The following is a 25,111-nucleotide window of genomic DNA, read 5'->3' as shown; positions in this document are numbered from 1 at the left end:
ACATTTTTTTTCCCAAATAAGGGAGTTTTTCCTGCTATTTGGGGGACAACAATTTTTTGACCAGGCCACTATTTTGGCATGGAGACCTTCTGTAAGTCTTCATGGCTCCTTGGAGGAAAGGCTAGGTGTGAATATAATACATAAATACATAAATAATACATACAAAATAAATAAAACGCAGCCTCATCTCACTTAATGGAAAGGTATTCTCTAGTTCAAAGCTAGCACTCCTCTCTCGGTGGCTGCAAGGATCCTTCCAAAGCAATGGAATGTGGACGTGCTCTAGAAAAGCATCTGCTTATCTCCTAGGAAATCTTACCAAAGATGCAGGTCAGATTAATTCACCCCCAGAGATATTGTCCAGTTCTGGATGCGCACCTTACTGCCTTTTGAGTTCATATGTCAATTCTGAAAAGCAAAATCCTTCACCAAATGTATACCTTTTGTGTACTGATTTTATGGGCTTCAGGCATACAACAGATAGTCTGCTGAACTTTCTTGCCCTTCTGAATAACTCATATACAAGCTAAACGTACATCCCCCCCATGTTGGTCTTAAGTATGTTCAACTTCCTCATTTCTGTTTTGTTTCTCACATTTTACTTGCCTCTTTGCTCATCCTTTCTCTCCCCCACCATATGTTTATATAGCCCTTGAAGTCAGCCATGAAAAAATGTGGGGGAGAATTATGAGATTTTTCTAAGTGATGCATCCAAAGAAAACTTCCCTTCCTAGTTGAAATCTTAGTATACAAACTCCAACAAGGATACTGGAAGTTCCCAGAATGCAATCATAGCTTAATCCCTCTGTAAGGATGTGGGGGGGATGCTATCATAAATCTCTGGAAACTGTTGTTCTCCAACTGAGTTGAGGATCTCCAACAAAGAATGCTTCGACTCATCACAAAATTATGATCCAAATTTCTTTAGAGAGGTTATGGCCAATAAAGTGGATTGAAACCAGTTTCAAAGTGATTCAAGTTCATAATTTGGCTGTACTGATGGAGGAAGGAAAAGTTCACTTTGGGGGTGCAAAGACATTTGTGCTTTGGGTCACTGCTACTCTGAGAGAGGAAACTAGATCAAGTAAGACATATAAGAACCAAGGGGCTTCAGGCCTATGTTGTGGTGAGATCCAAGAATACATGGAGTGTGTGTATAATTTCTAGCCATCAGATACTTTACCTACACTGTGAGTATTTTAGCCTAGGGTTCAGGTATTTTGTTGAACAAACCATAAACTGGGAGCGGTGGACATAACAAGTCCCCCTCATTTACTCCACAACTGTTTTTTAAATTCTTTATTAATTACTAAGTTCACAAAAAAGAGCAATTCAAAAGTAAAACTATTATAACATTATCCACCAGTAGATATGCCCAGAAAACCTAAATTTTCGTACAAGTTTTATACACTCACATAACAACTCACATTGATACACGTTTACAGTAACCTTACAATTTTAACCAGATTCTATAATCATTTCTACACAGAAGAACTTCATTCTGTCTCAGAAACCCAATAACTAGCTTCTAGATTTCATCATAATCACAGGGTAAAAAAGACAACTGGAAGCCAACGAAGAAAGAACTGTTTACCCCGTGATATAAACATCCCAAAGTTTGTCAAACTAGGCATCTATGGAAGGCCCGTTTGAGTTTTTCCACTTGGCTGCAATCACCTGTCCTGCAGCTGCAATCAATATCAAGACCAAGGAACACTGACTCTTTTCCATTGAATAATCCAGCCATAAATAAAAAATAAAAAAAGGTCTGGAGACACAGTGAGAGAAATGTTTACCATTTGTGAGATCTTATCAGCAATTGTGCCCCAAAAGGATTGGATCACAGGACAAGACCACAATAGATGTAAGGGGGAGCCTCGCTAATTACACCCTTTCCAGCAAAGTGGACTAGAAGAGGATCCAATTTTATTACGTTTGGTTAGGCACAGATACCAATTAGAGATTGTCTTATAAAATTGAAGCTTTAAAGGAAATATAGACAATCTGTTAGAAGGGGAGTTCCATATTTTCTGCCATTCTTCAGGAGTTAAAGTCCATTTTAATTCTTTCTCCCAAACCTAAGTAGGAAGGTTGCTGTTTATTGTATCTTGGATGTTCTTATAAATTTTAGACAGTAAACCTTTGGTTTCTTCCTCTGTGTTTCTGAGAATTTATTCAAACCCTGTTAACGGCTGAAGAAGATGACCAACTTTTTAAAACTGCATTATTAAATTTTGGATTTGAGAGTACTGAAACCAGTTAATTTGATGACCTAATTTATCCGGTCACAAGGCTTATCTAAACTTGATTCACCAAACCCCACCTGCTGGCATACCAAACCCACCTCAGATATTGTCCCTGTCCCCAACCACTGTTACATCTACATCCTGCCTATTGACTAGGTATTTTTAAAATCACAAGCTGGCAGCTGTCCTGGAAGAAGCCATCTTACAGCAGTGCACAGCAGAAAAAGCATCCAATAGATGAAGCTGCTTCATCCTTTGTTACATCTAGCTCAGTATGGTCTATTCCGAATGGCAGTGGCTCTCCAGGGTCTCAGGCACAGAAAGGTCCTTCCAAAACTCCTGTTACCTGACATCCTTTAACTGGAGATGGCAAGAATCTTGTCTTCCAGAAAAGGCTGCTGTTGATGCATCAATGAAAGCTGTATACCACAGAGAAGTTCTGGAACTCTACCTACAAAGTATCAATCCAACAGTATCAATAGACCAAGACAACCCAAGGAGCAAGTCTAGGCTAAAAACCTACATCAGCTATTTTAACTGTCATGGCTTCCCCAAGGAATCCTGGGAACTGTAGTTTGGCAAGAGAGCTGAAATTTCTCAGCTAGAGATTCCAAGCCTCTTCTCACAGAACCACAGTTTCCAGAGTAGTACTATTAAGCCAGTTTAACTCTGTAGTGTAGATAGAGTGTTTCCTAAGACTTCTTCAATGCTAATATCAAACTGTACCCGAAAATGCTGCTTTCTGAACTTTATTGTGCTTTTTTCCCAAACTGCTTCCACCTTAATACTTCTGTTGACCCTTTCCAAACACACATGGCTTTAAGCAAACTGGGGGAGGGGGAGGAATGTGTAATGCTCTATTAATCGGCAACTCCCAATGCATCTGCAGGTCTGTAGACTTTGCAACCTCATGTTTAAAGCCAGAGGAATTCAAACAGTTCAGCAGTTCAGAGGCAAAAATAAATTCTATTTCTTAGGTGTTAATGGTGGAAGGATGGAGACTGGAATGAAAATGACTTTCTTTTTTCAATTGATTTCTGGAAGGCATCGAGATTTGATACTGGTCTCTGACCTTAGTAATTTCAGCACATGAAAACTAGCCAGCACTTGGAATTTGCATATTTTTAAAAAGACAAATTAGTCTCTGCTTTCCTACAGTATGCAAATTCTGAAAGAAATCCCTAGGTTGGAAAATCACAATATATTTTGGCAGACAACATTAGAGCTCCCTATATGCTCCAACTGACCAGTATTAGTCCTTAATTTCTGGTATCAGTGCCTGGAAAATTCACCGAATCCATTTATTTGTTGCCTTTCCAAGACACCCTATATATTCAAGGTGCAACTCTCTGCCCAGAAAGCTAAACCTCTGAGTGGGAGAAAGATGCAGCCACTAACCCATGTAAATCTCAATGTACATCCATGAAAACATTATGATCACTGTTTCCAAGCGGTGATCACTGTTTCCATTAAAGCACCATGCTGTGCATAGACTGCCATTTTCCACACTTTTTTCTATTCAAGGGATGTACATTTGGAAGTGCTGATAACCTATTTGTTGGCCAGTTCATTTCTTCCTAATATATAAGTAGCCCAAAGAACAAGCACACATTCTCCTGGCTTTTAAATTAAAGGATTTTTGAAGAATAAAGGTACATAGTTCCATCTACGCAATGAGGAGAATTCCGCAGTGTAGAGTGGTGGAAAGGGTGAGGTTTGCAAAGTGATGGCTGCTATAAGAATGAAACTGGGTTGAGTCAATGGACTCAGCTCCAACTGACTTGCAATTTCCTTACCCATTTAAGGTGGGAATTCACTGGTGGGGCATTACCTATTTTGAGTGTGAGAAATAAAGGAGCAGTGCAAGCCCTCAGACTACCAGTTCCCTAAAATTCTTAAACATAAGGGAATGTCTCTAAATTACAGATTCTATCCCTCCATAATAGTGCATCTGTGGGGGTTTCAGTCTCTTTATGAAGAGTTCCCATCTCAGTCTTCTCTTTCACCTCAGATAACGGATGTATTTTGGCAAATGAACATTGGAATTTACCATAGCCACTAATGTTTCACAAATTAAAAATACAGATATTCTCTTGTAGTACTTATATTGTCACATATTCCATCCATTTTTCTGTTTGCTCTTTTTATCTTTGTTTCTGTTGTGTACTGCTTCTTTAATATACTAACCCAGTAGGCCTCAGTATATAAGCAGGCCTTGTTCGAGCATGGGTAAGAGAACAATTTCACTTTTGTTGCTGGTCTTTGTAGCAGTTGTGGGCCTGCAATAATTTGTTCAAACCCAGATCAGGACAATTCTAGGCCTAGATGGACCATCAGGAAAAGTTTTTGGTAAGTATTTGCCATATTTCCCCCCCCCCTCCAATTACCTTAACATGCCCTGAATTTCCCAGTGCTGTTAAAAATGAACCATTGAGTTAGAAAATGTTGGAGTTTTTTTGCTGTCCTGCACAATAGTTTCTGTTAGGGCTGCCAAGCCGCGGCAGGGGATCCCTGCCACAGGGGACAGCCTGGCGACGGCGGTGCAACACGTATCGCTGTCCCCCACAACAGGGATCCTGTGAAGACGCACGGATCCCCCGCCGCGGCTTGGCAGCCCTAGTTTCTGTCCTCTATTTGTGCACAGTGATAAGTGAGAATACTGGGCAAAAAACTAGGCTGAGATATATATTACTTTGGGGGTCACCTCCTGTTTGCTGTGGGGAATTTGTCTCAGAAATGGCAAAAGAGACAATGGGAGAAGTTAAAAGGAGCAGGAAAATGAACTCCCTTTCAGCCTGGTATCTGGTTTTCATTGATAACTACAGGTGACACGGCAACTATCAGATACCAATGATCGTGTCACCCTCTCAATGGCAAAATTCATAGGCACAGTAATCAAATATAAGAGAAATAATACTAAGGTTTTTTAAAATATTTTATTTGGTTCTGATTTCTGCTTAAGGTGATAGCCATATGAGCAGTACTAGATAGATAGAAAGATAGATAGATAGATGATAGATAGATGATAGATAGATGATAAATAGATGATAGATAGATTGATAGACAGATAGATAGATAAAAAGGTAAAGGTAAAGGTTCCCTTGCTCGAAAAGCCAGTCGAATCTGACTCTAGGGTTGCGGTGCTCATCCCCGTTTCAAAGTCGAAGAGCCAGTGCTGTCCGAAGACATTTCCGTGGTCATGTGGCCAGCATGATTAAACACCAAGGCGCACGGAACGCTGTTACCTTCCCACTGAAGTGGTACCTATTTATCTACTTGCAATTTCTTGCTTTTGAACTGCTAGGTTGGCAGGAGCTGGAACTAGAGACGGGAGCTCACTCCTTCATGAGGCACACTCGGGTCTCGAACTGCTGAACTACCGACCTTCCACAGCCTGCAGTTCATCGTCTTAACCACTTGAGCCACCGCAGCTCCTAGATAGATAACTACAAATAGGGTTGCCAGCCTCCAGGTAGTGGCTGGAGATCTCCTGCTATTACAACTCATCTCCAGGTGACAGACATCAGTTCACCTGGAGAAAATGGCTACTTTGTAAGGTGGACTTTATGGCATTATACCACTTGAGGTCCCTCTCCACCCTAAACCCTGCCCTCCTCAGGCTCTACCCCCAAAATCTCCAAGTATTTCCCAACCCAGAGCTGGCAACCCTAACTACCTTGCTGTAACTTGCTTGTGTTAAATGTATGCAGGCCACTCACAAATGAATAACCACTATCAAAATTTCTATTCATTGTGGTGTAGTGGTTAAGAATGTCGGACTAGTATCTGGGAGACCCAGGTTTGAATCCCCATTTGTGCTGTGGAAGCTCACCGGATGACCTATGACAAGTCATACTTTCTCAGCCTAAACTGCCTCACAGGGTTGTTGTGAAGATAAAATACAGGAGAGGAGAACAATAAGCTGCTTTGGGTCGCTACTTGGGAGACAAGTGGGGTACAAATGAATTATATATATAATAAATATTTCTTCCACTTGCCCCCAAATTTGGGATTAGAGACAAAAGACCAAAGAGCCATGACGTTCAAGTAGGCTTAAATGCCAGAACCCCTCTCAACAGAAATTCTTCACTGCAGAAGGGATATAATATCCAGACAGAAATATGTGGCATCATCACTTGTGGAGAAACACAAGGTTTTTGGAAAGATCTAAATAAATGAACCAAGAATAATCCCTTTTTTAATGCTGAGACGGCAAATACTCTGCACATGTGCAGGGTGTTTTTCTTTTGCCACAAAGTAACCACATACATCTAACTACCTGGGATTAGGGGATAATTTATGAGTTGGAAGGAGTGATTTCACTTTGATGCTATTAACCACAGTATCCTACTAAACTGCCTCTCAGAACTGGAACTGGGGGGCACCGTATTATGGTGGTTCAAGTCCTATCTGGGGGTTGGTCCCACAAGGTAGTGCTGGGGGATTTTTTTTTTTTCCTGCTGTGCCCCATGGCCATTGCCCTGTGGCACCCTGCAAAGTTCAATCTTACCCCCCCACACACACACCATTTAATATCTATATGTAGCCAATGGGAGAGATTGCCAGGAAGTTTGGGCTGTGGTGATATCAACCCAGCTCTACCTTTCTTTCTCACCTAATTCCAAGGGCTGTTGATGTTCTTTAAAAAAAAAAAAATTCTAAAACACTACAAGAAAATAGGGACAGGGGACTATAAACTACAGGAGAAAGTAAAGAAAAGGTGGTAGTCATATAATAGTTACAATACAAAGCTTATAGTAAAAATAAAATGTGATCATTAAATGTTTCAAATCCAGAACTTCTGACTTCTTAAAGAGCAATACAAAAGAACTCTTATATATTATTAACAATAAAAAACCAGACTTCAGAGGAAATTAGCATCTCATTTTTTGTCTTTTCTTTCCCTCAAACAATATCCTTGTTTAGGGGCTACCGCCCCAAGTTCTAAGTCCTCTCCAGTAGGTATTTCATCTTCACTTCCCTTGTGACACTCCTCGCCTTCTTCCTCTGATGGTCCAAGTTGCTGCTGCAAGAACACACTCGCTTTCATAACAGAGTCAATTTTTCCCCTCTTGTCTTTAAATTTAAACAGCATGCATTCAGGTATAATCCATTTGTAGAGGATGTTATTCTTTTGTAAAAACAAAGCCAAGTCTCTGTATTTTTTCCTCTTCTTTCTTATTTCAAAGGGAATGTCTTTCAAAACTCTTACCTCCTTGCCATCAATTTTAAGGGTAGTTCCATTTGTTGCTTTTAGGATCTGGTCCCTCACTTGTCTTCTGGAGAATCTAACCACCACCTCGCCGGGCAGATTATTTTTCTTTATAAATTCTGAATATGATCTATAAATCACATCCATTTCACTTTGAAGAACATCCGCTTTTAAATCTGCAACTGGTCATGATCTGCTTCATATTCTCCCCTTTGGTCTCAGGAACTCCTTGAAATCTCAGAATAAAGCTTGCCTTTTCCATTTGCAGCTGTAAAAGCTGGGCTTCATCTGAGTTTTTTAAGCTTTTTAGTTTTGGCATCCATTTCTTTAAGGTTCTCAGCTGTTTGCTCTGTTTTTTTAATGTTCTCACTTAGTTGCTGTTGCTGTGTAACAAAATTTTCATTGAGCTTCTTCATTTGCTCCAGCAGGGGTCGCAGAGCATCTGTTAGCATCTTAGAGAAGTCTATGGTTACATTCGGTCGTGTGACTGCACTTGCTGGGCTGGAGTTTTCCCTCCGACGATTGGGGCCACGCCCCCAACATGATCTACGTGGTTGCGTCACTTCCTGTGACGCAGCCACGCTGCGCTTCGGAGGGCGGGGTTCCCCCCGGGGCCCGATTCCGTGGCGGCGGAAATCGGGCCTCCAAAGTGGGGGTTTACCCACCACCCACCCCCACTTGGCAGCACTAGAGGGAATAGGCGCACGCCGGCGCAATCACACCGAATGAGTCCGTCTGCAGCCCATGGCAAACCATTTGCTAGTAGATCTTTGCAGGTACTTTTAAACTGCGCATCTTCGGCGGCACACCACGGGTTGGCCACAGGTATGCTACGCTTCCCAGATTTTCCGGTGTGATCGCGCCCCGAAAATCCTCCCAGCATTCGTGCCTTTTGCACAGCAAATTCGCCATGTGACCATGGCCCTATTCATTTATTTCTCTCTGTTCCTGTCAATTAACCAATTTTTAATCCATAACAGGGATTGGGACTTTATACCATGTGAAAGAACTTTGATTCCTGTACTGAGGAGAAGAATCTATAGCACTCCAATTTCCTTGCCATGATTATGAACTTGTACAGGAACTTAATTTGTGTACTTTTCAAGAAACTTCATGTTTGGGGTCCTCTCTTGTCCTGCTCAAACTTCCCCACTAAACTCCTACACAAAACTCCCCTGTTAGCACACCCTGTTCATAAGTTCTGCTCATGTACTTCCAGACAGTCTATGTAACTTCTTAGAGAGTAAATAGGGCTTAATTAGTCCTTAGTCCTACAGAAAGTGCTTTTTCGAAAGTAATCTATCAGTGGGGACAATCTGTACTCTCCCCATTAATTACCAAAATTACCATGTATGTCTAGCTCAAAATTACCATGTATGTCTAGCCCTTGAGGACTGCAGCATCAAATGGTGTGATGCAGCCATCATTAGTCAGACATCACCAAAAAGACCTTTCATGACATCTCTCATCACCCAACTCCTCAATGGTTTGTACATTCTGCTATGAGACACTTTTGAGCCTCAGTAGGAAAGGCAGACTATAAATAAAGTAAATACAAATTTTCCAGATAAATATGTAAGATGCTTTAATTGAACACCGAAAAATCAGGACTGTAACATTTTTCCAATTAATAAATGAGAAATTTTTAATCAATTAAAAAGGTGCCCTTGAGCAGATTTTTCCATCTCATAAGCAGCGTTCCTCCCTCCCTTGGGCGGGAATGCTTCTTCTGAGGTAATATCTGCTGTGCATCCTTTCAAAACCTGGGGAACATCCTCATAAGGTCTGCTTGGCACATTCAGTGTCAGCATTTAAAAGCCAAGCACAGATCTTTCCATTACATTTGGCTTTCAATTAAGGTCTAGTTTTGATATTGAAAGGGGGCCGCCATTATCCACTTGCTGGCATTAGGGATGAGCAAATGGTTGCAATTCCATTTCGTTTTCATGCTTCATGTCAACAACAATTTCATGTCAACAAGATTTCAGTCCTCTGCTTTTTTGCAGTTGGATTTCCCCCCCATAGTTTGCTCATGTTGTAGTTTCTATACACAATTCATATGGAAGTTATATGCCCAATATACATCATTTGTACCCAGAATTTACAGAGTATATGAAGATTTATTAACATATGTAACATTGAAATTGTGTACATTTTAAAGGAAAAATTCAATAGGCCTGAATAGAAAAAAATGTTGTGAAAATAATCATGGTTTAATTTGTAGAAGGGACAAATTAAAATGGGAGTTTTAAAGTTAAAGCAGCAGAGATGACACATTCAAAATTATCCCTAACTGGTATTATCCTGCTGTGGTATTTTGGCTTCCAAAATTATCTGCTGAGTTTAAAGCCTTAGGTGATTCATTTAGTTTATCTGCTACTACACAACCCAGTTAGTTGTATTTTACTGTATATTGTTTTATTTTATATTATAACTCTGTTTTAAGCAACTTTGAACAACTGGGTAAAAGAAGAAGTGAATATAATTTAAGAGAGAGGGGTTTTTTCACCCTGACCTGGATAGTCCAGGCAAACCCGATCTCATCGGAACTTGAAAGCTAAGCAGGGTCGACTCTGGCAAGTACTTGGATGGAAGACCTCCTTGAAATACCAGAGGCAGGAGAGGCAGGGGCAGGCTTTATTCAGCCACCTCTCTGAATATCCTCCAGGCCCCCAGCAGAGGTCAGTCACCAGAGGTCACCATGACTTCCAGGTGCACACACACTAACAAATGCACATATGAAATGCACACACACACACGGACATATGAAAAATAAAAAAGATAGGTTTCCCCCCAGAACTATTGTTTTATTAATATGTAAATACATGCAGAATAGTTTAATGGAGGAAAACTCATTATGACTGACAGTGCAATCCTGTGCAGGGTTACTCCACTCACTATCTATTAAAATTAATTCTGTTTAGTACGGCACAGGAAATCTACTAAGATTTCTTCAGTCAAGTGACAGCCCTACTAACAGGAAGCGTGAACACAACACATTCATGGTGCAAATGTGTACAAGTGCACTTATTGTGAATCTGCAGTTAACTGAAACTCCTTATTGAGCATATATTTGGCATCCAACTTGGATTTGCTTCTGTATCATGTGTGAAATTACTCTGAACCATCAAAGGATGTACATGTACATGTGAACCAACTCTAATTGTATGCACAGACAAATATGCTGTAGACACCAACATTTCTAACTGAGGAAGGAGAACATCAGACTTTCTTTACATGTTTTGTGCAAAGTGGCCCTGTTGAGGCCAAATTCAAATAGTTATTTATTTAGTTGCTCCAACAACACCCGGCCTTTCTTCCCAAAGGGACCCAAGCAGCTTATATCATGCTCCATTTTATCCTCACAACAACTGTAAGGTGGGTTAGGCTCAGAGCATGCGATTCAGCCAAGGTCACCCAGCAAGGTTCCATGGCTGAGTGGGAATTGAAACCAGGGTCTCCCAGATCCTAGCCCAGCACTCTAATGACTACACCACACGGGTCTCATGCTGGTTGAACATAGAAAAACTTCACATACCATGCTCAGGGTGAACACACAATCCAGGTACACGGCTGAAGAAACCACACACCTGGATCCCTGCATGTCCAATTTTGCACAGATCTTCCACATTTCCCACACATTCTCTGCAAAGTGTCTCTAGTCAATTTTCCTTATGTGCATTAGATTCCCAAAGTGACAAAAAGGGCATGTCTTGTTCTCTACATAATACTAATATTAAGTATTTCCATAGCAGTTAATCATGTTCAAATTACTTTGCAAACAACTCTTATTACAGAGATCTGTTATATTTTTAAAAGGCTCTTACAGGTTGAGAAAGGAGCTGCGGTGGCTCAAGTGGTTAAGACGCTGAACTGCAGGCTGTGGAAGGCCGGTCGTTCAGCAGTTCAAGACCCGAGTTGCCGCATGACGGAGTGAGCTCCCGTCTCTAGTTCCAGCTCCTGCCAACCTAGCAGTTCGAAAGCAAGAAATTGCAAGTAGATAAATAGGTACCGCTTCGGTGGGAAGGTAACAGCGTTCCGTGTGCCTTGGTGTTTAGTCGTGCCGGCCACATGACCATGGAAACGTCTTTGGACAGCGCTGGCTCTTCGGCTTTGAAACGGAGATGAACACCGCAACCCTAGAGTCGGATTCGACTGGCTTTCGAGCAAGGGAACCTTTACCTTTACGGGTTGAGAATGTTGATTATTGCATGGTATTAATATGTGTTCTGAATGTACTGTTGTATATATGGTTCTAAATAATAAAAAAACACTTATTTAAAAAAATTACTTTGCATACATTTCCCCAGTAACTTGTAAAAGACCCACCAAATGGTGGGAATGTATAGGAAAAGAGGGACACACTGATGAACTGCAGTTGAGTCGGTGGGCAAATGGTGGTAGCCATTCACCTCTGCATGCTCACATTCACTGCCAGGCCTGCTAAGTCTCTTTCTTTAATGGAATGAATGCTAGCCATGCCAAAAGTTCTGAGAAGAGAGTGGTGATCAGTGGCTTCTGACATCACAAAAACACTGATAGCTCCATAAACCAAGTAGCGTTTCCCAACAAAGCTTCTAATGGGGAAAAGCGGTTGCAAGGTCCACTCTCAATGAAAAACTGAAGGTTCCCCAAACAGAGTATATTACTATCGTCTCCTTCTCAGATTTTTCACAGTACCACCTCTCCTGCTCATATTAACAGATTGGTTCAGGAACACAAGGCAGACAGAGGAGCCTCACTGTACCCAATAATAGAAAGGTCTCAGTAGCTGCAGTGTGTGAAATGGCAGGCTGTGCATAGCACAATGCCATAGTATTCATGCACAGGGTTGCCAGCTCCAGGCTGGGATATTCTTGTAGATTTGGGGAGTGAAGCCCAGAAAGGGCAGAGTTTGGGGAGGAGAGGGACCTCAGCAGGGTATAATGCCATACAGTCCACCCTCCAAAGCAGTCATTTTCTCCAGCAGAACAGATCTCTGTAGCTTGGAGATCAGTTGTAATTCCAAGAGCCCTCCAGCCACCACCTGGAGGCTGGAAACCTCATAACATGAATGCACAGGTACACATGCTCACTAGAGATAGAATTTATCTGCTGTCTGCTCTGAGATTTATCCTGGTGGAGGACCTAGCGCTGAAGATCAACAACTCTAGCAACTGCATAGGTACACATGCTCACTAGAGATAGAATTTATCTGCTGTCTGCTCTGAGATTTATCCTTTAGAGTTCCTGGTGGAGGACCTAGCCCTGAAGATCAACAACTCTAGCAATCCACATTCAACATTTTAAGAAGGCATACCTAACGTGAGACTGGAGTCAGCTTCCGGTTCCTCCCAAAACTGTATACATAATGGAACAACAATTGTGAATGCAGAAATCAGCCATCCCACCCAATGTCATCAGGGCCAGGGCAGTCCTATCATTAGGCAGGTTAAGATGGCTGCCGCTTGTCACATATTTAGTTTCCATATGAACTTTCTTGATTATTGGGCTGGTTTTTGGAGGCCCAGCTCTCTGTCCCACCATGGTATGATAAAAGGCTGCTGCTGATGAAAGACAGTCTTTTCCATGACAGCAACTTGCCTGTATGACTGAACGAACAATTTATTACCATCAAAGACCAGCATACACCTTGGTCGTAGAATCCCCTCTTCAGCTGATACCTAACCTGTTAAGTTTTCAGAACCATCTTAAGACTTTTTTTCTAATCTACCTAGGTTTTTACCAGAATTTGAGGGAAATGGTTGGCTTCTCTTTTATATTATATTTAATCTGCTGGGTTTTTTTTTAAAGGAAAAAAGTAGATTATGGCTGCTTATATATTTGATTTGGTGCTGCCTAATTGTTTTTATATGTGTTATTGTTGTGTAATGTGCTTTTAATGCTTCTGATTTTCTTAACATCTTGCTTGTTTTGAAATGGTTTAATAATTTTGAAGCACCATCGCAATGGCCATCTAGTTGAGACTGTGGCCTAGAAGTAGATTAAATAAATAAATACAAACGTTATTATATTTTTACCCCCACATTAGGAAAGGGATGCCATTTGGCGTTATTGCCTCAAGTACTGAAAACAACTTTATTTTACCTCTGTCTCATAAGATCTAAAACACTCATTTTGAACTTTAACCATTTGCTGACTCTTAATGATAAACTTCAATCTGCTGCTTCCTGTAGCAGTTTGCCTCACCCTGCCTCACCCTAAGGCCAGCTCTGACAATACCAAGTAGGGAACAATTGGGGGCGGGGGGGGGGGCGGATTAAAATCAAAGAAGAAGCTAAAGGTAAAGCCAAAGGTATAGTTTATAAATTTCAATACAAAATTCCATTTTCCTGTTAGAAACATAATGTAAAATTCCCAGTGTGCTTTTCAAAACTCCTCCTTGGGAAAATCTACACATTTTACAATCTCACATAAATAAGGAGCATTACAAATGCTAATCACATATGTTAAAATGTTGAGAATAGGTGACACACTTTTAAAAGAGATTTATACATTATACTGCTACCTATAAAAGTGAATTTTACATAAAGTTCTTTACAGCACATTTTGGCTTCGCCTTAGCATCTTTCCTGGTGTTTGGTGCACTGTCCGCCACCCCTTTGGAAACTCAATTTAAAAAATAATTTTAAAGATAGAGATATAGAGAGATTTAGATATATACCTAAGGGACTAAAACCAGCAAGACACATGAAATTACCTGAAACCAGCAATATAAAGCACAGTGTTAAACTGGAAATGGAAGCAGTTAGCCACAGAGGGTAGCCTCTTTCAGGGACGTTCCCAGACTAGTTTCTGAATTTTCTGCTTTCATTTCTTTCAAAAGGAAAGCTTCTAGCCCTGTTGCTTTGAAGATATAAGCAAAAACATGGGGGCGGTGATCCCTATTTATTGAAGATTATTGCCTTGTCAATATACTCAATTCAAAGCAAAGTCTGCTTGCTCACTCATAAGTAAACTTCTTTTGTGCCCCCCTCCAGTGTTCCAGACAACTAGAGAGAATTCAGAGTGGCTATATTAATTTTGATTCTGTATGATTGTCATTGCCAAATGCATTGATCTACCTTAATGTCATGTATATACAACCAAGGCTCATTCAAGAACACATCTATACCTTTACACCATTTTCACAACACTTAAGTGCATTTGATGCACACTGAAAAACGCATACACTTCTATGGAGAAAATTCAGCACAAGGAAACAGACACCAGTGTGAAAATAAAGCCTAACGGATTAATTTCTCACAAGGGAGGAGGGAAATCAAAATGGAGATCTTTTAAAATCTTTTTATGAATTATATAGGTATCATGGAAGTTAGGTTAACAAGGCCATTAATTTTACTGCATGTACATTACATTTTGTTTATCTGTCACTGACTTTGTTGACTATGTTATTGCTGGCTGATCTAGGATCATAATTAAATTAAGTAAAGTATTCAAGCAGAACCAGCAAGTTTGCAAAACTCAGTCTCATCCCCAAGGGATAGTAAAACGGCACTCATTCCCATATTCTTTTTTTTATTGCATAAAATTGAATTTTATGTTATTTTAATCAAGTCCTAAACAACATTCTAAATACATATCAGTTTTTAGAGTCTGGTTGTTCTGCTCTGATTCTTACCCCACCACCACTCTACTGTGATATACCCTGAAGTCTCCTCATGGCAAGATTTCTTGCTGTGGGACAGGATGGAAAGCACACTCGAACTGCATCTCTCCAAGAAGAAAATTCCAGAGCACAGAAATAGCTGTGAGTTGTCTAACATATTGTAACAAGGTGCAATACCAAAGGTCTCTATTGAAGGAGAGATTGTATATTCTTTATCAGATGGAATTCTCATGAAGTTTGATCAGAGATAAAGTTTAAAACAAAGTCTGTCGTGCAGCCAGTTCACAGCTGGAAGTTGCCAGGATGCCTCTCGAACTATGTCCGTACCCTTGGAGTTAAAGCTATCCCCTGTCTCCCTTTGCACATGACAGTCATTCAAGGCAGACTTGAATGCCAAAATCATGAAGGGCCCCTCAGAACAGTATGCTCAGTCTCAAAATTTCACCTGCAGAGAGCACCACAGCCCTTGTGGGCCAGGAATGAGGAACCACACACACAACACATACATACAGCAAGCACATAAAAGGACTTTCTTTGTTTAAAAGGTAGGTGCGCTTCAGGAGCCCATGCAGAGAATGGCATACTTCCCCGTTCAGAGAGCTCTTGAAAGCACTGCCTGTAAATCACTTACATGGGGTTCCTATGCTGTCAGCTGCTTCCTAAAAATGCCCAAGGGTTGTGCTTTGCCCCCAGCCTAGGGAATTATTGTGTCCAAACAAAAGAGGGAAGGGGGATTTAGACATGAGAAAGATCATACAAAAACATCCATCAAGGGCAGCAATCCTTTTAATAGGCCAGATAGTCTCTTACAATCCTAGAAGCAAGCTTTGGGGTTTGACAGCTTTCTTCCTCCACGTTTTCAGCTGTCCAGAGCAAAAGAGGCAGAGACATACATGTGTACAAATGCACACTTTGTGCGATTAGTCAAAGCTCTGATATTTGGGGTCTCTGCAAGATCAGGAAGAACTTCTCATCATGTGGCCATTTCACATATCACAATGAGAGCCAGAGTTAATCCCCTCCCCACCCCACCCCAGTGCATCCAATCCCAGCTTCCCTAATGCAAGTACCTGTATTTGATGATACGTGAATTGTGTCATGTGCATTTTCCTACTACTACTTTACAGTTTAGGACTGAAAAACTATGTAGCTTAATATAATATTGAGGATCAGATTTTTAAAAGTTTTGTAAGGTAACGTATTAAACATTGCTTAAACTCCCCTTAAACTACTTCTGTACAACCAATGTAAAGACTGTGTTTTGGGGGCAGGGAATGGTAGAATATAGACAATAGTTTTTAACAGAGTGGCAGATTTGGCCAAATGTACGCACACATTTCTTTGGTTCCACTGTCATCCAGAGCACTGCAGAAACTTGTCAGGCCTGTTTGAACAGAGAAATCAATACAGTACAGCAAAGGAGACTGTACTCATCATGAGCAATGCTGGCTCTATCCTACCCACTTGAACACTCTGAAAAAGTGGACTCTGTCTTGGAAGTGATAATGATAGAACCACCATTTCCTTTGGTCATACAAAACAGCACTTTTATGTCCTGTTACAGTTTCTAGTAAAACAGGTTTGGTAGGTTTTTGAAGCATCATTCAAAAGTATACTTCCAAAGTTTAGAAAAAGAGATGCCAGGCTCAAGGCTGTCTGAAGATGCCACTCTCTCACTAGGAAACTTTCCCCCCTAATCTCCCCTGCACGTGGATTCTCTGTAATTATTTCATGGGGAAAGGAATGCACTCTGCACTTGCTCTGTGGCACTTTTGACTCTCATTACTTCACATGTTTCAGCATTCAGCCCTGACAGTGAAAACAGATATGGAGGCTCAGGGCCAAACCAGTCAAGATGAGGCCATCATTTGCGTGTTGACTCATTCACAATAGAGCAGGGAGCACAATAAACGAAGTATGTGGGAAAGGGAAGCTGGACATTCCCCCTAACACACCTTACCTCTCCGCCATTTCCAGGTTCTTTCCTCCCTTCCTGACTGCAAGACCAGAAGTGAGCCAGGAACAAAGAAAAGGCAAGGGAAAGGTCACTACATCTTTCTCTTTAACAGTTCAAGACACACACACACACACACACATTCACTTTATATCCAGGTGGGGTAGCCGGGTTGGTCTGAAGCAGCAGAACATAGTTTGAGTCCAGTGGCACCTTTAAGACCAACAAAGTTTTATTCAAGGTATGACCTTTCGTGTGCATGAACACTTCCTCAGATACAATGAAATGGAATTTACCACTTTAGATGTAAACCTGGTGGACGCACAGAAACAAATATGTCTCCACCATGGTCACATCTGGTTTGTTCCTGAGCTCTGGCACAAATTAGGCCATAGATAAGTGTAATAATAGTAAAAAAACAATTGCCTGTATGCAGTCGACTACATAACATTGTCTATAACATCCTCTTTTTTTGCAAAGCCCTTGATCAGAAAACTGGACTGGACTTGTTAAGTGTTGGTGTATAACTGAAACAAATGGGTCTTGTTTAAAAAGAAAGATTTTGGAGCCTGCACTGCTGAGACAGCTAGGCTGAAATGACCAGAAACAAATCCCTCTGGCTTTAAAGTTCAGAGCAGTTATGAAAATAACTTCTTCCTGTCCAGAGATTAGCCTGCTTTATTTTTTAAAGAAGTCCACCCTGAAGCATTAAGCTAGATGGTTCAGAAATGCTCAGGAATGTGTGAATGGACCTTTTTCTCAGAGGGTGAGTGAGTGAGAGAGAGAGAGGCAGAGAGAGAGAGAGACCACCTCTGTGTTATCAAATTATTTTATGTATCTGGAGACCGAACCCACTTCAGAAATGACATTTCAAGCTACACAAATCAGATCCAGGGGAAAATGCATCCTACACAAGTTAAGTGTCTTAACTCTTAAAGATACTCAGGATTTATGTCTTTAAATGCACTGAATGACAGAGGCAGACTTACTATCCAAGCAAAGATTCCAGAGACAGAAATCTGAGCCACAGAATGCATTTCATCAGGAACTTCTCTTGCGTGAGCCTCACTGAAATGAATGGGAACCACACAACACAAAACTGTTCCGGTGCTTTGTGCTGCTACCATTAATTTCAGTGGGACTCGTACAGAAGAACTTCCCAAAGTGTTGTACCCTGAAAGAGTTCATCAGCAGTAAAGGGCTCCATTTGGATGCTTCTGTCTGCAAAACATCTTAGGTAGCTTAAACTACAGAATCAGGCTTGTACTTCTGTGTCACAACAAAAAGCGCATTCTGCCAAAAGCAATAAATAAATAAATAAATCAGGAAAAGATAGGCCTGGAGTGAAACAGAGACCTGTAGTGTGGAACCTTTCCTGCAGCAGAATTGCAGATGCCTTAAGACTCTGCTCTGCAACTAATTTTGCCAGCTGACCATGTCTACAAGGTATTAGGACCAAAATGGCTTGATGCTAAGGCCCACTGCTACTTGTGCTCATCTGTACCTTTCCTTTCTCTCTAGGACTGGCAGTTGGGGAGGCCAGAGTGGCACCACTCAGGAAGTGACATTCAGCCTAGGAACTGCAAATTGCTGAGCCTTATTTGAAAACAACTGCAGATCGTAAGTAGCATGGTTCCAAAAGTAACATCAAATTAATTCTACCTTGCCCATAACAACTCAGTGAGTATCATAGCCTGGCAGGGATTTGAACCAGCATTTGCTCAGGCAAGGACAAACTTGTAGCTGTTATACCACACGGGTTTCTAGGCTGGCCAGAAATATTTTGGTGCATGGAACAGAAAATGCAGGGAGCTCCCCCGTTCCCATTATTTAACACAGGAAACTTCTCTGGGTTTGTAAGAAGCATGTGACATTATGCTGTGCTGTTATTCTCAAGATATGTTGGCAATGGGCTTGTAGTGTGTTTGGGGGAATCCTTCAAGTATGCTAATCCATATTAGCCACAAGCCAGGTGATCAATGCAACAAATATAAAGCAGTTGTGGGCTGCACAAGCCCACTTAGGGAAAAAGAGCTGTAGGTAGACAATACTCCCCTCTTCCCACGCGTGCTTTCTGGGAGTATGTAGAGTATTCTTCCAAGGCTAGTTCACACAGAGATGGAATCACTCTGTTTCTCTACACAGGCATGTTCATTGCCTGCTTGCCCTATACTTCATTACTGCCCTCTTGAAGAGAGGCAACCAAATGTCTGAAACGGGCTCTGTTGAAAAACATGGTACTTGGGAGTTGGGACGTGAAACTAAAAGACTTGGCTGCAACGGCTTATTGCCGGTCATTAGTACAACCATCCAGGAATGCATGTGCAAACCAGTCCTAACGCACTGAACTGGGCAAGTGCCAAGCCTACCTTCCACCAATAGACCACCTAAGCAAATAAATAAATAGCCATGCTCCAGTTCTACCGCAAACTCACTAGGTGGCTTTAAACTGGCCACTTATTCTCTCAGCCTTCTCCCCATCTTCTGTATTAGTAACAATGCCCCCCCCCTCAGGTTTGTTGTCAAAAGACTGTAGGCACAGCTGTTTGAACATTTCTAAGTGCTATATAAATCTAGTTGTGTTTGGTCGTTACTAGCTGTCCCTTGGGCAATGGCTTGTTTCTAGGTCTGTGGGGTATTCTCCAACCAGAAAGCCCCATGTATCTGGGCAACAGGTTGTAGGTTACTGAGGAGCCGGGGAAAAGCACTTTTCTTGCACTCCGGGAACAACGGTCTCTCGTGCAATTAATTTCATGTTCCGTGGCTGAATGGCAGGAGCTTCTCAAGTCCTGTTCCCAGTGAACAGAAAAAAATCCAGGCACAGCTAGTGCTGAGAGGCAGTCATCAAAAACTTCTTGGAAGAATGTAGGCCCAGCTGTTTGAACATTTCTAAGTGCTATATAAATCTAGTTGTGTTTGGTCGTTACTAGCTGTCCCTTGGGCAATGGCTTGTTTCTAGGTCTGTGGGGTATTCTCCAACCAGAAAGCCCCATGTATCTGGGCAACAGGTTGTAGGTTACTGAGGAGCCAGGGAAAAGCACTTTTCTTGCACTCCGGGAACAACGGTCTCTCGTGCAATTAATTTCATGTTCCGTGGCTGAATGAATTCCCAGTGAACAGAAAAAAATCCAGGCACAGCTAGAGCTGAGAGGCAGTCATCAAAAACCCCTTGGTGCTATGTTTGGGTTCCACCTGTCCTCCAAGGAGCATAGAACTGCATTTTTGTGTGACACCTGTGTGACAGGTGAGGTGGAAAGAGAGACACTGACTTGCCTAACACCACCAGGTGAGGTTCAACGTGGAGGAGAGATACCTTGGGTTTCCCAAGCCCAGAATTGCACACTACACTGGCTCCAGAGTGCTTGAGGTTCTTGACTTGGAAAATCCAAATGATGCCCTTGGCCACACGCAGAGCACAATCCAGAAGGATCTTCTCCAGCATGGGCCTCAGCAAAATGAAACGGAGTTGTGCACAAGCAAAGCAATGCATGTTGTCCTTTTCAGTGGGTTTAGGAGGGTGAACTTAATTGTCTTTGGCATTCATATAAAGTGTTCAAGTATTCAAAAAACTACATACATGATAACAATCTTGTAAGGAAGTATTATTACCCCCAAATTGCAAATGTGAGAGGTAAGCATCCAAAGCAGATCCAAGGTGCATTTGACTTGAAAGAAAGTTCCACTGAGATTGGGCATATGCAGGATTGCCACCATTGTAGTGAGTTTACAGCAGAAGAGGTGTCTGCCCTAGGAATCAACTCAGCTGCCAAGACTCTTAGCCACTACACATCCCAGCTATCAACCTGAACCAGTACAGAAGAGATGGTGATTACCATTGGCTTAGATTGCTTTAGAACGGGATTAGGCAGATCCACAGAAGGGAGGTTTATTAACAAACTACAAGACACTACCTACTACTAGTATTTTTATCCCACTCTTCGTCAAAGGAGCTGAGGTGGCGTACTGGGTTCTACATTCCCCATTTTACCTTGATCGCAACCCCGGAAAGTACATCATGCTGAGAGAGTGAAAGGCCCAAGGTCCCCCAATGAGCTTCATGGCAGAGAGGGGATTTGAATCCAGGTTACCAAGATCCCAGTCTCTAACCAGTACATCACAAGGGCTCCAGTGGAACACGGAAGAACCATTTACAAGAGGACAAATGGAATACTGCTGTCGCCCTCTTGCATTATTTGCACACTTCCTGGAACCATCTAACAATTCATTGTTGAAAACAGGTGTTGAACTAGACAGACCTTTGACCTGACATGATCCAGCAGGGTTCTTACGCCTGTGCAGATGGCACTGTAACATGCCAGTGGATGATTCCCCCATAGATCCCATCTGCTCCTCTCTTCCACATTTAATGGCAGCCAAGTGTACCTACTCAAGCATCCATCTCACCTTGCTTCAGGGAAAGTTCCACCTGCCAGCATCTTGATCTTGGGATGGCCCGCAAGAAGTCTTGCCCGTCTTAGCTCAGACAGGCGGGATGCTATGAAATCGGCAAGACTTACCTTGAGGCTTCGATGCCTCTGTGGCGTTGGGGCCCGTCATAGCAATGCACACTTCGTCCTGAGGGAACTGGTCACACTTGAGCATCTCCGGCCAGTAGAAGCCAAAGAACTGCATGACAGGCTCGCAGGAGTCACGCACCGCCTCACAGAGCCAGCGGCAAGGGTAGATGGGCCGTTCCAGGCAGACCGGGGCAAAGAGAGAGCAAAGGAAGACCTGGGTGCCTTTGTGACAGTTCTTGTTGAGCAAGGGCACCCAGCTGCTGGCTTGCTGCTTCACCTCGGCCATGGTCTCGTGGTCCAGGAGGTTGGGCAGGACCATCTTGTCGTAGCCCACGCTGTGGCACAGGCGCAGGTCAGCAGGGATGGCCACGCACTGGGGGGGCTTGGTGTAGAACCGCCCGCTTTGGTAAGAGCTGATGTCAGACTGGAAACTCACATAATCATACTCATTGGCCCTGGCAGCACCAGGTGCAAGAAGCACACCTAAGGCCAACCACAGCATCCCAGGCACATCCCAAACAGGGCCTCCTGGGCATACGGCAGTGCCCATTCTCCACGGACAATCACACCAACTTCCAGGTGCCGTGTCTTGTTTTATTTTTCCTTACTGCCCTTTTCTTCTGCTCCTGGGTTTGGAGGTTTGCAAAAGCAAAGCAAAGCAAAAAAAAAGCTCCACCAACCAGCCCAAGAAGAGGCTGGCCGGGCAGTCTGCTGTAGCTGCAGCAGCTCCTACCAAGCCTTCCTCCAAGTTGCCTCCAGGAAAAAGGAGGAAAACAGCGTCTCGCTGCCCGTTGCTTGAAACCCTCACAAAGCAGCGAGACCCGAGTGTGGCCACCAAGAGCAATTTCTTTTAAGAGTTTCAGAGCCCTTCCCCCCAGCAGCCAATCAGCGCCGAGCTGCTTCCCTACCCTCCTCTCGCGCCCCCCTTCCTCAACTACACATGTCACTCAGGGACTCGATGAGCCAATCGCGTCCCTGGTGCGGGCTGGTTTCTAGGCTGTGCAGGTCACCTCCCCTTCGAAGGAGACGTTCCTTTGCGCAGCGGTGTCGGGGGAAGACGATGCGCTTGGTGGGCTCCGGACCGTTTCTCTTGGGGGGCGAAAGAGCGGCTCCCTTGCAAGCGGCTCCTAAGCGTGTTTCCTTGGAAGTAAGCCCCCCTCGACTTCAAGATGGCTCGCTTCCAAAATAAGCATTGCTGGGGTTTACAAGCGTTGCAGTCCGATCCCAGGCATGCTGGCTCGGAAGTTCAATGTACTCCCCTAGTTTCCTTTGCACCTGGGTTTTGTGTTTCGCCACAGAAGTCGGCCACGCTGAGTTCAGCGGGGCTTTCTCGGAAGAAAGCGGGCAAAGAGGTTCGACGTGAGTTGTAAGCAGGTTTACTCGGAAGCCTGATTGATTCCGCAAGCCTGCGAGAGAGCGGGCGGCACGAGCGCAGAGTGTTTGCTTGAAACGAAAGTGTATCGGAGTTGAATGTGATAAGGAAGTGGTGTCGCAGCCTAAACTTCGATTATTCCTTGCCGTAGGCCCCCCCCCCGCCCCCTCAAAAAAATCTGTTTAGGTTTTTGCTCGGCGATGGACGCGCGGGATCACAAAGGGGAGAGGTTTGTGTTGCCGGATTCATCGACGGTGGAGAGTCCCAGACTGGTTTTAAAGTGGAACGCGGACAGCATTTTAGTCACCGTGGACTACGTCGGTCAGTTTACCCAAACACGTTGCTTTTTAGCCCAGGCTGGCTTGATGCCATCAGAGCTCAGAAACTAAGCAGGGTCTGACCCTGGCAAATATATGGATGGGAGACCCCCCCCCCCAGGGAATACCAGGGTCGCTAGGCAATGGCAAAAAAAAAAAAAAGTCTAGTTGTTTGTTGCAACTGCAAGGTGCAGTCTCTAGTAGCACTCCCCTATGCAAACTTAGGCCTGCAGGTCCGTGAGCTGCCTTATTTCTAGGTGTGGGGAGGGGAATTTCAAAGAAACAAATGGGAAAAATCTTCCTTCATAACCACAACTTCGAGAACAGAAAAAAGGTCACTGATAATTTTGTGTCTTGAATTTTGGGGCCATTTGACACAACTGTACAATCAACAGAAAGCCCTTCAAAGGAGCACAAAGAATATGTAGATCTCACTTGAGTTGACAGTCTGCTCTAGAAAAGTGGGGCCACCACTGAAAATGCCCTGGAATGGTCAGTCCTTGAGACATGTTGTGCTTAAATGTGTATAAGGTGTTAGCATTTTTTGAAACACAGAATTAGTACAGTCACTTAGAGAAGCTTTTCTCTACTTGCAAGGAACACCTTTAAACAAATAAGTTTCTTAAGGTATTCCTTATCCCCCTTTAAGCATCATGCCATGTACACAGCCCTATTTGGTTGAGGATAAGGGTGACTGGTCCTAAAAACCCTTGAGAGTTCTGGTTTGCATGTATGGAGGCAGTATGTGCATGGGAAATCTACACACTGCTGAACTCACACAGTGGTCATACATATCAGGTGCATTGTGGAGACTACATGGTCACAGTTCATGAGAACATCTGCAGAGGGCTTGGAAGAAGAAGAAGAGATTGGATTTATACCCCGCCCTTCACTACCCAAAGGAATCTCAGAGCGGCTTACAAACTCCTTTCCCTTCCCCTCCCCACAACAGACACCCTGTGAGTTGGGTGGGGCTGAGAGAGCTCTGACACAAACTGCTCTTTCAGGAACAGCTGTGCCAGAGCTTGTGACTGACCCAAGGTCACATCAGCAGGTGCAAGTGGGGAATCAAACCCGGTTCTCTCAGATTAGAGTCCGCACACTTAACCACTACACCAAACTGGCTCTCTTAATACTGGGATAATACTGTTCTGAACAATGAGATGGCATGGGGCAAAGGTGCAAATCCCTTTGCTAAAAGGAAAAAAAAAAGGAGTGTGTCTCAAGAAGTGGGCTTAAAGGCCAGCTATCAGAAGGCCTGCAGGTCAAATCTCACTGTGTTGTAGCAGACTGGTCGTTCAGGATGTGTATAAGAAGCCAAGTGTGCACACGGAATTGTCTTCAGTGTTCCCTGGCAGCCATGTGGACTGGTGTGATGTGAAGCAACTGCCACCTATGGATGGCAGTTCCCAGCTTTCCTAGTCGGCACACTGAATTGTCTTCAGTGTTCCCTGGCAGCCATGTGGACTGGTGTGATGTGAAGTTCCCAGCTTTCCTAGTCTCCAAACAGGACTAATTTAGTTGGCCTTGCAACTCCAAAGATCTCGCCACTTCTAGATCTGAGTTAACTACGGACAAGTTCTTTCCCCCCATTATAATATCTTTGCATGTCTCCTTATAGCAGTGGTGGGCAGAAGATTGATTGTGGCCCAATTTCTGATGGACCACTTAATGCCTGCTGGTTGCTAAGAATCATGCGAAGACTAAGTTGCTCTTCTCATGTCCAACAGGAATATGTGGTCAAGACGGTTTAACGTAAATCGGTTTCTGCATGAATTGTGATCTTGGCTGAAATGTAAAAGACACAGGTGAGCCGTGGTAGTTCTAGTTTGGTTTTTTTGGGGGGGGTTTTAAGCAGAGCCCAGAAAATTTCTGTTTTAAACA

The 25,111-nt window shown here is 43.0% G+C and overlaps 1 protein-coding gene across 2 annotated transcripts in view; it reads right to left on the bottom strand.

Moving 5' to 3' along the window:
* Positions 1-22,310, bottom strand: part of SFRP1 (secreted frizzled-related protein 1) — a 69,126-nt gene extending 46,816 nt beyond the window's left edge. For both annotated transcript variants that reach the window (XM_015414202.1, XM_015414201.1), the window contains exon 1: positions 21,539-22,310. In XM_015414202.1, the coding sequence (XP_015269688.1) occupies positions 21,539-22,088 (550 nt within the window). In that variant the 5' untranslated portion in view covers positions 22,089-22,310. The remainder of the gene's footprint in view (positions 1-21,538) is intronic.
* Positions 22,311-25,111: the final 2,801 nt, after the last annotated feature.

The sequence above is a fragment of the Gekko japonicus genome, unplaced genomic scaffold (assembly GCF_001447785.1).
Source record: "Gekko japonicus isolate JY-2015 unplaced genomic scaffold, Gekko_japonicus_V1.1 scaffold9, whole genome shotgun sequence".
NCBI lineage: Eukaryota > Metazoa > Chordata > Lepidosauria > Squamata > Gekkonidae > Gekko > Gekko japonicus.
Note: the sequence above shows the minus strand (reverse complement) of the source record. Positions and strands in the feature narration are given on the sequence as shown.